Here is a 14,953-nt window from a genome sequence, read left to right on the forward strand (position 1 = left end):
TGATTTCTTCCTCTTTGCCCTATATATGATTCTTTAAAATGTTCATTTATAAGTTACTGCAGTTGCTAATGCAGAATCTAATGCAAGAGTATTGCCAACGAAACACCTTTAAGTATCTCAGAGGCTCAGTATCTGGCCTTCCCCAGTTTTCTTGCTGGATCTTTTACGCCTCCATATCTTCCATTGATAAAGCTGATAAATAGCATAGTTTCCATCTAACAAGCTGAAGAGGCAGCAGCCAACTTGGCTCCCAGTGAGAAAATGTTGGCCTAAATTCTCAACTCCTTCACAACAAAAATTTCTCATGAAGATTTACAACTTAATGTAACATTCCATTGTTATCATTCTAAGAAGTGGGCATAATTTATAGATTCATGTACCAGCCACTTAATCATATGACTGCTACAAGATGAGTTAAATTTCCACTGTCAAACACAACATGCAGAACATAATAAGAGTCCTGCTGGATGAGGCCAAAAACCTATCTAATCCACTTCCTAATGCCGGGACTAACTAGACACATTCAGAAAGGTCAGAAACCGCAGCGAAGACAATAGCTATGATGCTCCCAAGCAAGTGTTGTTTAAATATGCTGACTGTGATTCAGAAGGTAATAAACAGCCACCAAACCTGAAAGCTACTGATCATTTGGTCCTCCATTAATTTGCTGAGTCCTATTTTAACTTGTTTTAAATTGGTGGGCTTCAAATACTACCAGCCCGAAGTAAAGTGGCCAATAGTTGGGCATAATAGCAGCTGCAGTCCAACACATGAAGATAATCTGCCTGGACCGGAGTTCATGAAACTGACACTGGCATTTCAGAGACGGGGTGTTTTTTAATTAGCAAATTGAAAAGCTAAGAGCAGAAGACTATTAAATATAAAAAGGGTTGTATTTGCTGATGGCGGTTGTACTTGTTGCAACTACTTTTCCCTTTCAGCATGCTCGTTCTATCATGCAATACAAGGGTATGAACATAATTTCTTAGCCAGCATATGTTGTCAAATGTCTGAGTCATAGCAAATTTGCCTCTTACTTATGCGAGATGCTTATTTTTCTGAGGTTCCGCAACAATCCATAAGCATGGTATCACAATCACGCAAGATGTGATGTCACACCTAAAATGTCAACTGTATTCTTCAGTTTTGAGCAAGTAGTCATAATGTGTATAATCCTGTACTTTTATTGAATCTCAAAGCAATGTGTGGTAATATGTGTAGCACAATTGTAACCATCTATTTTGTTTATTTATTAATTTCTTATGCCACCCATCTCCCCTATAAACTGACTCTACCCATTCTGTATAATGTAAATGCAATTCTGGGATTTGGTTCCAACAAATATACTTAGTTTAATGCTTGCAGAGGAACATTTTGTTCTGTGAATACCTTGCTTGGTATGATGTAGTAAGGGATGAATGGTGTAATTAGGCATCTGTATACATCTGCAAGCAAACAACCAAGCTCAGAGAGCACTCAATGGATGTCTATACATACATATAAGTGCAGACATACATATGTAATCCATATCAGATTATATATAATCAGAAATCTGTGAGTCATGGATACATGTATTCCTATCTTTCTATTTTGAAATTCTAATTTGCACGGCTCTGAATTCTTTACCCCTTGTTAGAAATAGACTTATCTTAATTTTTAATGTTCTTTCAGGGCAACCAAGGAGTGCCAGGATTTCCAGGAACACCAGGTGAACCTGGTCTCGCAGGCCTACCTGGGCCAATGGGACCCCGTGGATTGCCTGGGCCCCCTGGGCCGGGCATTGCAGCAGAATTTGTGAGTACCAAACATTTGAGTGTGGCTTAGAACAAGGCAGGGGTGAAATCCAGCAGGTTCTGAAAGGTTCTGGAGAACTGGTAGCGGAAATCTTGAGCAGTTCGGAGAACTGGCAAATACCACCTCTGGCTGGGCCAAGAGTGGGTGGGAATGGAGATTTTGCAGTATCCTTCTCCTGGAATGGGGTGGGATTGGAGATTTTGCAGTATCCTTCCCCTGCCACACCCACCAAGCCATGCCATGCCCACCAAGCCACTCCCACAGAACCGGTAGTAAAAAAATTTGGATTTCACCACTGGAACAAGGTGCAAAAATGCTGCAGAGCATTGCAATTTCTAGTTCGATGTATTTGTTACTCATTATTGCTATTACTGAACCATCAATGCCCTTGATAGTTCACAGGGAAATAGTAGAAATTGACCAAATCTATAACAATTTGTGATCCAATACAGAGTGAGAAGACAGATAAAGTTGAAGAAATACAGGGAGAATGTCCCTTCAGTTCATTTATTATACCCAGCAAGGCTCTATGTTAAGTTCTTGTTGGTCAATTTTAGAACTCATGTTGGGCAAGCAGTGATTCGTGGATGCAGTTCTTGGATAAATATGTTTATTGCAAGAACCAGGTTAACCAGCTGTTAAGAAGGAATTTCAATAACTGCTAAGTATGAAACACAAGCCTCGTTTATAGTAAAATCAGAGTTTGATTCTTCTGCGTCTTTCTCCCACCCACATGGTGCAACAGTGGGGAGGCCTCCCTCCATCTTTTGTAATGGACAAGGTTGTTTGAGTCTATTTGCTTCTGAAACAGAAGGATGAAGACTAGAAAAGATTAAGGCAGTGGTTTACTGGGAGAGGAGGGCATTCTGTGGGAAGCTTTGTTGAAAAACTCTTTAAATGAGGGGATTACCACCCATGCTCAGGAAAGACAAATCTGTTCCTTCATCTTTTTATTCCTTCAATATGAAAAACTTTGATCTGTTAAAGGGAATCAATGTAGGTTGGAAGACCAAGGACAAAAGACAAATCTTTTTGGCAGCAAAGGCTGCTAAGAGAAAGGCTGCTAAGAGAAAGGCTACAGTGATGATGACAATCACAGAAAGGGAGACCGTGTCATTGATGACATCATGTTTCATTGAGAGCGCAGAAAATGGGGTTGAATAGTATTTGTTATGTTATACATAGCATATATGTGTGTGTGCACATGCACGCACACAGACACATACATCATTGTACAATTGTATTTTTTTATTGTATTTATATCCTACCTTTATTTTTTTAATAATACCTCAAGGGGGCAATCATTCCTAATACTTCTTCCTCATCCTATTTTTCCCCATAGCAACAACCCTGTGAAGTGTGTTAGGCTGAGAGAGAGTTACTGGCTCAGAATCACCCAACTAGCTTTCCTGGTTTCTAGCCGGGTGCCTTAACCGCTAGACGAAACAAACCCAATAACCTAGGAAAAGCTAAAATATTGGGAGATGATAAGGAAAGAAGAGTTTAGCTATCAGAAATATGTACCGCATTCAGATCTGTAAGTAGAAAAAAAATATATAACTGAAATTAGAAACATTTAGAAGATGAGCTATTTTCAGTTCAACCAAGATATAAACCAATAGGAAGTAAGATGCAAGAAAGAAAAACACAATCTTCTATGTAGGGTTTAACAAACTAGGAAATAAGCATATGGATTGGGCTGTCATTAGGACTATGATCCTTCCTATCTTCATTCATTGGCTTGTTCCTTTCAAGTATTTATAATTTGTTGGGCAGGGAAAGAGACACAGCCTTAACAAAATGACATTCAAAGAAGACACATGATAACATATTATTTGACTAATAACATCTATTGCTTTTTAGGTCGACATGGAGGGCTCAGGATTCCCATTAGTTTCTGGTGGTCCTGGAACTCGTGGGCCAGAAGGTCCTCCGGTAATCCACTTTATATTCCTTTTCATGGATAGGAATATGGATATGCAAGCATATGAAGACTGACTGAATTTAGCTGTAACTTCTTTCTGTTTGCAGGGGCTTCCAGGACTCCCAGGACTTCCAGGTCCTCCAGGACCCAAGGTCTGGATTTTAAAATGTTGGATGCTTTTGTTTCATTACCTGAAATATAGATAGTTTAGCAGGGTGGCTTTGTCTATTTTAATTTGAAATTGTCTCTGCAAATGATAAGGGGCATTTTATGAGTGTCCATGATCATGGCTACAGCCCATTCTGTCAGAGTGTCCATAAGCTGCTCTCCCAAGCCTTCTAATACCCACTGATTCTAAAAAGTTTCCAGTCCTTAGAATACACCTTAATGTAATTTTTTTCATTAGCTTATTCAAATTCACTTTGAAATAAATAAGGTCTACAGAGCTGATGCAGAATTGCTGATTGTGCTGTTATATTCAGAAACTGCACCAATACATATTTATATCTTGCACAAGTAATTGATCTTGCCCAGGATTTTGCACAAGTAATTGATAGAGGAGTTATGGGGAAGTTCCTTATTATTAGATTTAACTGTTTATGATACATGGTGTTCTGTGTTTTGACCATAAGTCAGGAATATCTGTTGGATATTTGTTGTTCCCACAGTCCAAAAGCAAGATAGGTAGACAATGCAAATGGCTTATCTTTCTGTGTTTTATTTAAATCCTGTGACACATTGCCACTTTGATTCATGTGTCCCCCACAAAAAATGATATTCATGTGCATATTAAGTAATATTTGTAAAAAAAAAAAAACAGTCCATATATCAGTCTTTTTTTTTTAACTCTAGGGAGATGAGGGCATCATTGGTCTCCCGGGCTTGCCAGGCGAAAAGGTAAGTTCATGTCAAGACGTTTGATTTTTAAAATTACATTTATCTTCCTTCTGAACATAATATAAGAATAGAATAGAATATTGAATATTATAATATGGATTATAATATGGATACAAAATTCCAAAGCCATTCTATTTTGCTAGAGTTCAGTTGAAGCCTGTTCCTTCACATCCAGACTTTCACATCCTCCAGATATCGGGTCATCACATGAATGTCATTGCCAGCCTGGCCTGGGATAGATTGCACAATTGGTTGTCATCATCATACTGATGATACTGCAATTAGTTCATGTAGATATTTAGGAGGAGCAGTGAGAGACATGAACCTTAAGATACAGTACATTACAGGAGTCTGGGATAGACTCTCCCCACCCCCTTCCAACACTCACCAGAACCAGCCACAAAAAAAGAACAACTTCAGAACAGGGGCCACCCTGAAGCCACTCTTGAAGGATACCATGGCTGATGATGCTGAATCTATTCATAACATTTTTTCATGCTCATATGGAAGCCTGAAATAAATCAGGCTGCTTTAAATTGATAGGAGTGAAGCCATGTTAGCTCTCCCAGGAAAACCTGACAGGAAACACAACTAAATAAACTAATTCTACTTTACTATAAAGCTCCATTAACTGAATTTTGGAAGTCTAGAAGTACAGACTTCCCGCTGTCATTTTTAACTGCTTGGTTCATTTGGTCCTTCTTAAGTTTCTTTCTCCGACTATTAATTTATTGGGGGCTCCTCCTTCAAATGTCTGGTGGTTTCGTAGGCAGCATCTTTTCCCCTCATCCTCCAATGTTATCCATACATTACAGGCCATGTGCTTTCATGAAGTCTGAAGCACTTAATCATTTTTGAAGCATGCATAGCCTTAAATATATTTTAATGGGAGTTGAATTGTTGAATTATATTTGTGATGACAACCAGGACTTTTTCCCCCTTCCCACAGGGATATCCTGGCTTGCCAGGATTAGATGGTCGCCCTGGATTAGAAGGTTTCCCAGGACCACAAGTGAGTAGGGCATTCAGTCCAAGTACTACTCCTTCCAATTCCCTATGATTTTAGGAATTATTAGAATTACTGCTTTGAAAGCTTCTAGCCCTCGGACCCAGCAGATTATGATATAAATAACCTGTATACGAAGTTCTCCAGAAAGCATCAAGTAGCAGGACTGCTGCTGAAAATGGACTTTGATTCCTTATAATGAACATGTATGGTGTCTGTTTCTATTTGGTTAATTTAAAGAGACAGGGATATTTCTTCAATATCTGTAAGTGACCAAACATACTTCAAATATTTGTTGTAATGGTGGTGATTGTTTACAGCTTTTAATTCATATAAGTAGGCTCTATTCATTAATGGGAGAGATCATTTATAAAAGCAGAATAGGCTGAGGAGTTGTTCCGTTTCTCAGTTGTGTCTGACTTTTTGTGACTCCATGGACCATAGCGTGCCCCACTGTCCTCCACTGTCTCCCAGAATTTTCCCAAATTCATGTTCATTGCATCAATGACACTATCTAAGTATCTCCTACTCTGCCATCCCCTTCTTTTACCTTAAATCTTTCCCAGCATCAACAGCCCTCTCTTCTCATTTCAGATACTTTAATAGACCAAATGAAATGAAGGTAGTAAAGCAGAAGTCAAACAAATGAATCAAAAGTGATCTTTTAGTCATATCACATTCTCTGGATCTTAGTTCAGACCTCCATATGCTAGACCACAGTCACTATCATTTGCAGCAATCCCATTGTTGTCCATTGTATGAAATTGCCTTCTTTCCTGAAAATGTCTTTTTCTCCCTATTTCAGGGACAAAAGGGTGAAGAAGGAAGCCCAGGGTCTAAAGTGAGTACCATCTAGATTTGAGAAGAAATTATGTTTGTGTGTTATGTAATAACATTTGGATATTTTCCCTGAGGAATTTTGTTGGAGTCTGAAGAACATTACAATTTATTTTGTTTTAAACTACACTTTTCAAAACTTTCAGTTGATGATACCTATGACATCTAACAAATACCCCCAATTCACCTATTGCTGAAATATGTGTGGAATCAATATCTTCATTGATCTAGTTGCCATTATAAAGCATGAGGAGGATTATCTGTACATAGCTCTTAGAGAAGACTGAGAGAACTGTTGGCTAGGCAGGAGAATGAATGACTAGCATTAAAATGGCTCCATTTTTGAATGCCCCAAATAACAGCAACTTCTGCAGAACTGAATTTGGCATTAAGAGATGTGGATGGAGAATTTTTATTTTAAATATGCAAAAAAAAATTGTTCCTCCAAAACGCACATTAGAAATCTGAAATTTGCTAATATTTTTTCTAAATGATGCAGGAATAGAATTTGAGCAGAACATATGTCAAAACTTTTTCTTTCTTTTTTTAAGGGTGAAAAAGGTCAAGATGGAATAGGACTTCCTGGCCCTCCTGGTCCTCCAGGACAAGCCGTGTACCTGTCTAGTGAAGATGTAAGAATATTTGTACCTTTTACTAACTATTTTTTGTTACTCTTCCGGAATAATGTTATCTGCGAGGGAATGGTGCTCCAGAAATTACAGTACTTTAATTCTAAATATTAAGTATTTTTTGTTTAACCCAATGTTCCTCAACCTTCGAAACTAACATGTGTGAGCTTTAATTCCCAGAATTCTAGGAGTTGAAGTCCACACATCTTAAAGTTGTTATGGTTGAGAAAAAATGCTATAACCATAAAGATACTACTATACAATTATTGCTATTGTATAGCTGGACATCTAGAATGAAGATACTTTGGGTTGTGGTTTTTTAAAAATCTAAATCCTGAATTTCTGAGTTTTCAGGCATATGCCGAATAGAAGTATTTGAAAACACAATTATATGCAGATACAAAGCATACAATGCAAATGCAGATTTAAGTGTGTTCATTAGCATTTTATGGTGCTTAACTGCTCTCTTTAAATGTTTTGCTGAGCAATCTAAGAAAAAGCAGTCGTGATCTCATGTTTAACAAATGGTTTTATTATTTTTAGAAAACTGTGCCTGTTTTGCCAGGCCTAGAGGTAAGTAGAAGGGAAGGCTTTATAAATATTGCTTCCAGCTTTAGAAACATTTAGTTTTTGTTGCTAGGTGCCTAAAATAGGATTAGATTGCCTGCAGCAGTATAAACTTTAGCTTTTCCTAGGTAAATCTGGTCCTTATCTGAACTTTTATTATTAAGATTAAAGTTATGACAATCTTTTCTCAATATACAGTAATTCTCAAGAAGTAGGACTAAATTTCCTCAGTTTTTCCTTTGGGACATCATGGCATGAGTGGTCAGTGTCCTGGAGGTGGTTGAGGAGCAATATGCATGAAATCTGTGATCTGAAGTTGTTTTTCTTTGAAGGTCTTATCTACTTGCCCACTCTGAAAGGGTTCGCTCTACTTAGATTTCTCCTGAAGGCATTCTAGAGAGTTCTGTTGCATATTTTGCAGCAGTTCTATTCTGTTCTGGAAAGGGACTGTCTGAGGTCTCTTCAGAACAAACATGTGGATTATGAAGTGGTGCTACAGACAACTGGCATCCCACATAATGTAATTCCAAGCTTCTGAAACTGCTCTTACCCTTGAAGTGCTCTTATAATTAGGGAGGATCTTCCATTCTGATGAAAAATAGCAGTTCTTGAATCTTGGCAATGAGGGAAAGCTGTTATGTAGTGGTCAAGAATTAGACAGGTAAGAATTGGGCATGTAGTGAAATCAAACCAAACAAGGTAGTATGTGTTGTTGGGGGATTGTAAACATGTCTTCTTTCTCTTTTCAGCATGTTAAAGGCAACTTTAATTTGCAGGACTATTAAAATTATCTGGGTGCTCCTCTGTGTGAGGAGCTGAGAGAGTCATATTTTTCAGGCCACAGAAATATTTCTGAGCTTTCTTTTGACCCTAAAGCTTCTCTTCTCTTCTCTTCTCTTCTCTTCTCTTCTCTTCTCTTCTCTTCTCTTCTCTTCTCTTCTCTTCTCTTCTCTTCTCTTCTCTTCTCTTCTCTTCTCCTCTCCTCTCCTCTCCTCTCCCCTCCCCTCCCCGCCCCTCCCCGCCCCTCCCCTCCCCTCCCCTCCCATTCCCTCCCCTCTCCCTGTATTAATTTTTCTTGTCCTTTATAAGGTATTAAAATTTGTACCTGGAAAACTTCATTATCTGTCTGTCTGTCTGTCAGTCAATCGATCACCTTCTACAGGAAGAGAATACAAGTTAGCATTCTATGCTCTGAGACAGCCAAGCCAAACTGTTTACAAACTCCAAGAAAGAAACATTTTAACAATAAATATTCAGGAAACTAGGATATTCAGGGCAATATTTCTTCAGCAGGTTCTATTTCCAAGTAGGTTAATGAAGGAAATAAGGGCCTATTGGCTTACTACATGCTTTAATGTACCATAGGAGAAGCATATGCAGTTAGTAAAAGTGCTCAAAAATAAAATTGCTCCATTAGCCCATGAAAGAATCGGACATGAGACTTGATGACATAAAATGTGTACCTTCCTCTTTAGGGACCAAAGGGACCAAAAGGTGACTCAGGAACTCCAGGTTTACAAGGCTATCCTGGACTAAAGGTAAGATTGTATAAAGTACTTTTAAAAAAGAAATCTTGGTTACAAAATCATCATCGTAGTGGAAAATTGTCTCTTTTCTCTTATTTTGTTTGCTTCTAATTTTACAATTGTTATATCTCCAACTCTGTTTCAATCATCAGAAGTGCCATCACTGGCTCATTTTCACCCTCAAATTAAGCTTTTCCTAAAGTCTTCCTTAAGTTAGAATAATACCCTGTTTTCCCCAAAATAAGACATCCCAGGATAATAAGCCCAGTCAGGCTTTTTGAGCGCATGGCAATAAGGCCAAGCACTTAGTTCAGGGTTCAAAAAAATATAAGACAGGATCTTATTTTTGGGAAAACACCAGGGGTGAAATCCAGCAGGTTCTGGCAGGTTCTGGAGACCTGGTAGTGGAAATTTTGAGCAGTTCGGAGAACTGGTAGCAAAAATTTTGTGTAGTTCAAAGAACCGGCAAATACCACCTCTGGCTGGCCCCCGAGTTGGGTGGGAATGGAGACTTTGCAATATCCTTCCCCCAGGAGTGGGGTGGGAATGGAGATTTTGCAGTATCCTTCCCCTGCTACAGCCACCAAGCCACGCCCACAGAACTGGTAGTAAAAAAAAATTGGATTTCATGACTGGGAAACACGGTATTAGCAAGCAGTTTCATTGGTTGGAATTTGTGGAAAAGCTAAATGGAAAATGAAACAGGAGAAATTGGATTTGATGATGTTCTGGTAAAATTACATTGAATTTCTGGAAAACAAGAAGAGTATCACTGAAAATAACTGATTAAATGGCTATTGCTACTAGTCAATTTCCCCTATTTAAAATGTCTTTTGTAGGGTATTTTATTTTTTCCTTTGTTAAATGAGCAATATCTCTTACTTATGTGATCAACGGTAGGAAAAAAAAACATTTTATTGCAATGTTACCTAACATTGCCATATTCATGTGTTATTTCCATTGTAGAAATTTACAGGAAAGATATACATAATGTGCAAATACTTTAGGAAAGACCATATTTAAGATTGGTTTAGTTAGATATTACGTTCCCTTGTACAAATTGTACTGACCATGTCGCAGCACGATGACCTTAACACAGTCAGAAGTAAAAACTATAGTAGTTTTTAGCCAAAATACACTTCTGTATTGCAGCTTTTACAGTACGTGCAACTTGCTTACTGAATAATTTATTTTAAAAATTGAGAGTTGGGATAATTATTTATTTAGGTTCAGGATAATAACTGCAGTCAGTACTTAATTTGTGTCAGGAATGGGAGTATATATGCCTTGGACCTAAGTGCAAAAGTATCATTTGGGTACTTTGGAATCCAGTTTAATTTCTCCTTGCTTTAATAAAATGATTGCATTGTACTAAAGAGATGTTTATATAATGTGACCAATCGTCCTTCTTTTGTAAGTTCTGTCGTCTCTCGAAAAGTGTCCTCCTACATGTCCTCCTTTTCAATATTTGAAGATTAATCTGTAAATCTCCGTATTCGATCGATGCCGATCCGATCCGTTGCGTGTGATGTGACGAATTTGTATTTGACATGACAATTCGTCAAGGCTCGGTACAGTGCGGTGAGACTCGATTATGAGACGCATGCGGTCTGCACAGAATTGTTTTGAGAGAGTGCGCTGCGCGCAAGTGGCTTTGTTTACTTCTTACCAAAACACGACATGGCACACACGCACGCTTTGTTCATTGTTGCATTGAATAAAATGTTTCTTTTATTTATTATTTTTTTTCTTCAATTTACTTGTGTCCTCCTCCTCATCGTAAAAAAGTTGGTCACCTTAGTTTATAATATGAGCTGCATCTGCTCTGAAAATGATATAAACCACTGTATCCTTCTTGTGTTTTGCCCCCTGGACAGGGTGAAAAAGGAGAGCCAGGAGTTGTAACTAGGCCTGATGGAACAATCCTTGCAGCTGAAGCAAAAGGAGAAAAGGTATAGCTTTTTTTTTTTTTTTTGCTTACATTTGAAAAATGTTTCCCAATTACTATTGCTTTTGTGCAGCAAGATACTATTTATTTATTTATTTATTTATTTATTTATTTATTTATTTATTTATTTATTTATTTATTTATTTATCATATTTCTATGCCGCCCACTCTCCGAGGACTTTGGGCGGCTTACACCAAAGACAGTATACTAAATAGCATATTGCCTCCAACAATCTGGGTCCTCATTTTACCCACCTTGGAAGGATGGAAGGCTAAGTCGATCTTGAGCCAGTGAGATTTGATCCGCTGATCTGCTGAACTAGCAGTCAGCTGCAGCACTGCACTCTAACCACTGCGCCACCTCGGTTCAATGTTACTAAAGGATCTGCTTCTCACATAGTAAAGAAGGACTTCCTTGTAAGAGGGAGAAAGGAAAGAGGGTCCCTAACCCAGCTTCTGACATAAAACCTCCATTGGCTTTAGGATTCTTTAAATCTATCTTCCTATTCGAAGTTATTTACAGATTTTGCTAAACTTCAGTTCTTGTAATTCTGTGGTAATTAGGCGATGCTGAAAGAGGAAGTTCCATAGAGAGGTGTCTAGTTAGGGGGAACTGTTCCCAAAACGATGTGCCTTTCTGACCGTATATCTTTTTTATTTACAGGGTGAACCAGGCCCAAGTGGACCTATGGGACCTGGAGTAAGTTATAAATGGTATCTTTGCTTTTATGCAAGGAATTAATTTCAAAATTAAGCACTCTTCACGATAGTTATTACTTCATTTTTTTTGGACTAATGAAACTTTAAAGATTATTCTCATCATTGTATTTGTTGTCCCTGATTGTGGTTTAAATACTGCTTCACCAGGGGTGGGTTCCAGTTACCTTTCCTACTGGTTTGTAGTGGGAGCACGCGCTCGCTTCTGCGCATGCGCAGATCACCCATGATGACATCGTGGCGGGTGGGTGGAGCCTCCACCAGTTTTACTACCGGTTCTATAGAACCGGACCGAACCGGGAGCAACCCACCACTGTGCTGCACCCTTTCTCTTTATTTTTGTAGGTGCAATTAAGAAATTTTACAGATTAAAAAATCTGCAACAAAATATTGTAGTCCTCCTCACCTCAAAGTGACTGAAACCTGCCCAGGATAGCCATTTCTGTCCTATGTCCTGTGTTAATTTTTATATGGATGCTTAGTTTTTTTCATGATTGTGCAGCATGCTCTCATTGGGCTTTTTGTGAGGCAGAGGGCAATATTAGGGTTTTCTCTAATACAGGTTTTCCCTAACCTTGGCAACTTTAAGATGTATGGATTTCAACTCCCAGAATTCCTCAGCCATTTTGTTGAAGTCCACATATCTTATAGTCACCAAGGCAGAGAAACACTGCTCTAATATATCCAAATCTGGGCATTTCCTTGACCTCTATAATTTCCCCAGGAGCCTTAGTACTATTTTTTTGTCCAGTCGCTGCATTTTGACCTTGATTTTGCCAGCACTCGTGCAAAAATTTTCTGTTGGAATGAGCAGTGACACAGCCCTCCGGCTTCTTTCTGGGTTTATGAATCCTGTAGTATAAATATAGTATCATTGCAGTGATTCTGGGTCTTTCCATTTAACCATCTCTTTCTATCTTTTTAAATAGAGTTTTCCATTTTGCTTTCTTTTAGGGGCCACCTGGGCGATATGGACGGAAGGGAGAACTTGGCTTTCCTGGAAGACCTGTAAGAATTTTGATATTTATCTATCTAGTTATTTATTTAATTTATATGCAGCCCATCACTCCATTTTAGTCCCTTTCTGAGATATACAATATATATACAATAAACTCTCAACTCATCGTCCCGTATTTGACTGGAATTAAAGAAGTGGCAGAAATTAAAATTATGTATATTTTCTTGAAAATGAACAATGAATCAGTAAAAAAAGGAATGCAGACCCATAATGTTCTGCAGGCAACTGCTCCAGGAAATAAATACCCATGCCACACTCTGTAGTATCTGCAAACTAAAGTAACTCCTTTTCCAACCACTTTTCTCATAGCCTCCTTAGCAAGATTTATAAAGAGGAAAGGCCGGGAGTTTCAAGAATCTAGCAACTGAACTATTGTCCTTTTACAACCAATATATTCTAAAGTCATTAGGATAAAGTCTTCTTCATTGTATTTTTATTGCTTTTCTGTGAACTGGTAGACTGGTGAATCAATTCACTGACAATAATGAGTGAACCATCTCCTGAATCCTTATTAATATCAAAACTGACCATTAGAACTCATGAGTTTTCTTAGCTATTCCTATCGAAAGCAGAATTCTGGCTCCATACAGATACAGCTATGTCAACTTCATGGTATTTTTCTATCTTCCTTATGAGCACATGGCTATCTCACTACAGTGGCGCCCTTTCTTTTAGGATCCAGCTGCTCAACAAAATAATCCCACTAGCCCACAATTTGACTTACATGGCACTTCTGCAGCTGCTGTTGGAATGACTCTCCAGTGTGTATTTTGCACTTTAGCTAGATTCTCTGGCAGAGTCAAAACAACACTAAGGAAGGAGAGCAGCTGTCACACAAGGCACCAGCCAGAATCATCCATGAGCATCTCTCCAGGGCCAAAAGTGTCCTTCACGCTTTTTGGCTATCCTTCTTTAGCTTATCCACCCATTCAAGACAAATTGTAGCATAATGGCTCTCCCTCATGAGTTTTTTTTAGACACAAGAATGGTCTTCACAAATTATTCACAAATAACTGCACAGCCATAACTTCTTTCTTCTCTCCACTTTTTTGCTCTGCACCCATTAGAAGCAGGAAAGATGATGGTGGCTGAGTTGTTGGTACATGACTTCCCTCCTCACATTATGTCATTTCTGTCATCCTTGAAACAGAATGTAATTAATTTATGTACCAGTTTGTACAGTTTAAATTCTGGGTGTTTTATTTTGATTGTTTTGTTTCACTATAAATGTAGTTGAAAGATTATGCAAATGTTTTAGTATAAAAAGACCATATTTCATTATATTTAGCCTTTTATAATCTAAGACTGTATGTGGCTCGTTCATAAATTGTAAGTGACATAAGATCTTCAATCTACTGAATAAGTCATCCTTACAGCTACCTTTCTGATGTTGAAAGATTAGCTGCATATGCATGTATAAGCCCAGATGTAGATATATAAATGAAGTAGAGATAGATAGAGATAATGTTTTGTTATTTTTTCCCTCTTTTTTCTTTCCTTCTTTTTTCTTCTCTGTTCTGTTTTATTAAATAAATAAATCCAATTATTCTTTCCGTGGATATTTCATTGCATTTTATCCAGCTAGTCCTCACCATCTTTTGAAGGCAATTCCATTGATTTGTTGATCCTTTCAGGGCCGGCCTGGTATGAACGGATTGAAAGGAGAAAAAGGTGACCCAGCAGACTTAAGCGGAGCGCTGGGCTTAAGGGTAAGTAAGCAATTTTTGAACGATAAGAAAAGAATAGATGTGCTGCATCAGACCAGGGGTCCCTCCAGTAGCTTTCTGTGTACCACAGTGGCTTACCAGGTTTATTCAGGAAACTCAGAAATGCAGGCTGTCCAATGAAAGCTGTTTGCCATTGTTCCTCTCTAGCAGTTGGCATTCAAATATGCAGCTTATATATTGCAATTTGTCTGTCCCATTTAAAACCATTTGAATACAATTCCAAGAAGTTGGAATTTGGTGTAGTGGCTAAGGCACCAGGCTAGAAATCAAGAGATCTTGAGTTCTAGTCCCAACTTAGACACTAGGCTAGCTAGGTGGCCTCAGTCCAGCCCCTCATTTTTAGCTCTAGGAAGGAGGCAATCC

At 38.3% G+C, this 14,953-nt stretch overlaps 1 protein-coding gene across 3 annotated transcripts in view; it reads left to right on the plus strand.

Annotated features, from left to right (window-relative positions):
- Positions 1-14,953, plus strand: part of COL18A1 (collagen type XVIII alpha 1 chain) — a 104,386-nt gene that overhangs the window by 69,253 nt on the left and 20,180 nt on the right. For 2 of the 3 annotated variants that reach the window (XM_070931536.1, XM_070931544.1), the window contains 13 exons: positions 1,672-1,794; positions 3,658-3,729; positions 3,826-3,870; positions 4,571-4,615; positions 5,565-5,627; positions 6,427-6,462; positions 7,010-7,090; positions 7,631-7,660; positions 9,130-9,192; positions 11,058-11,132; positions 11,793-11,828; positions 12,800-12,853; positions 14,498-14,572. In XM_070931536.1, coding sequence (XP_070787637.1) covers positions 1,672-1,794; positions 3,658-3,729; positions 3,826-3,870; positions 4,571-4,615; positions 5,565-5,627; positions 6,427-6,462; positions 7,010-7,090; positions 7,631-7,660; positions 9,130-9,192; positions 11,058-11,132; positions 11,793-11,828; positions 12,800-12,853; positions 14,498-14,572 — 798 coding nt within the window. The remainder of the gene's footprint in view (positions 1-1,671; positions 1,795-3,657; positions 3,730-3,825; positions 3,871-4,570; positions 4,616-5,564; positions 5,628-6,426; positions 6,463-7,009; positions 7,091-7,630; positions 7,661-9,129; positions 9,193-11,057; positions 11,133-11,792; positions 11,829-12,799; positions 12,854-14,497; positions 14,573-14,953) is intronic. The other variant, XM_070931554.1, reaches the window with a different exon arrangement.

Source organism: Pituophis catenifer, unplaced genomic scaffold (assembly GCF_029215685.1).
Source record: "Pituophis catenifer annectens isolate HBS135680 unplaced genomic scaffold, rPitCat1.0.hap2 SCAF_1, whole genome shotgun sequence".
Classification (NCBI taxonomy): domain Eukaryota; kingdom Metazoa; phylum Chordata; class Lepidosauria; order Squamata; family Colubridae; genus Pituophis; species Pituophis catenifer.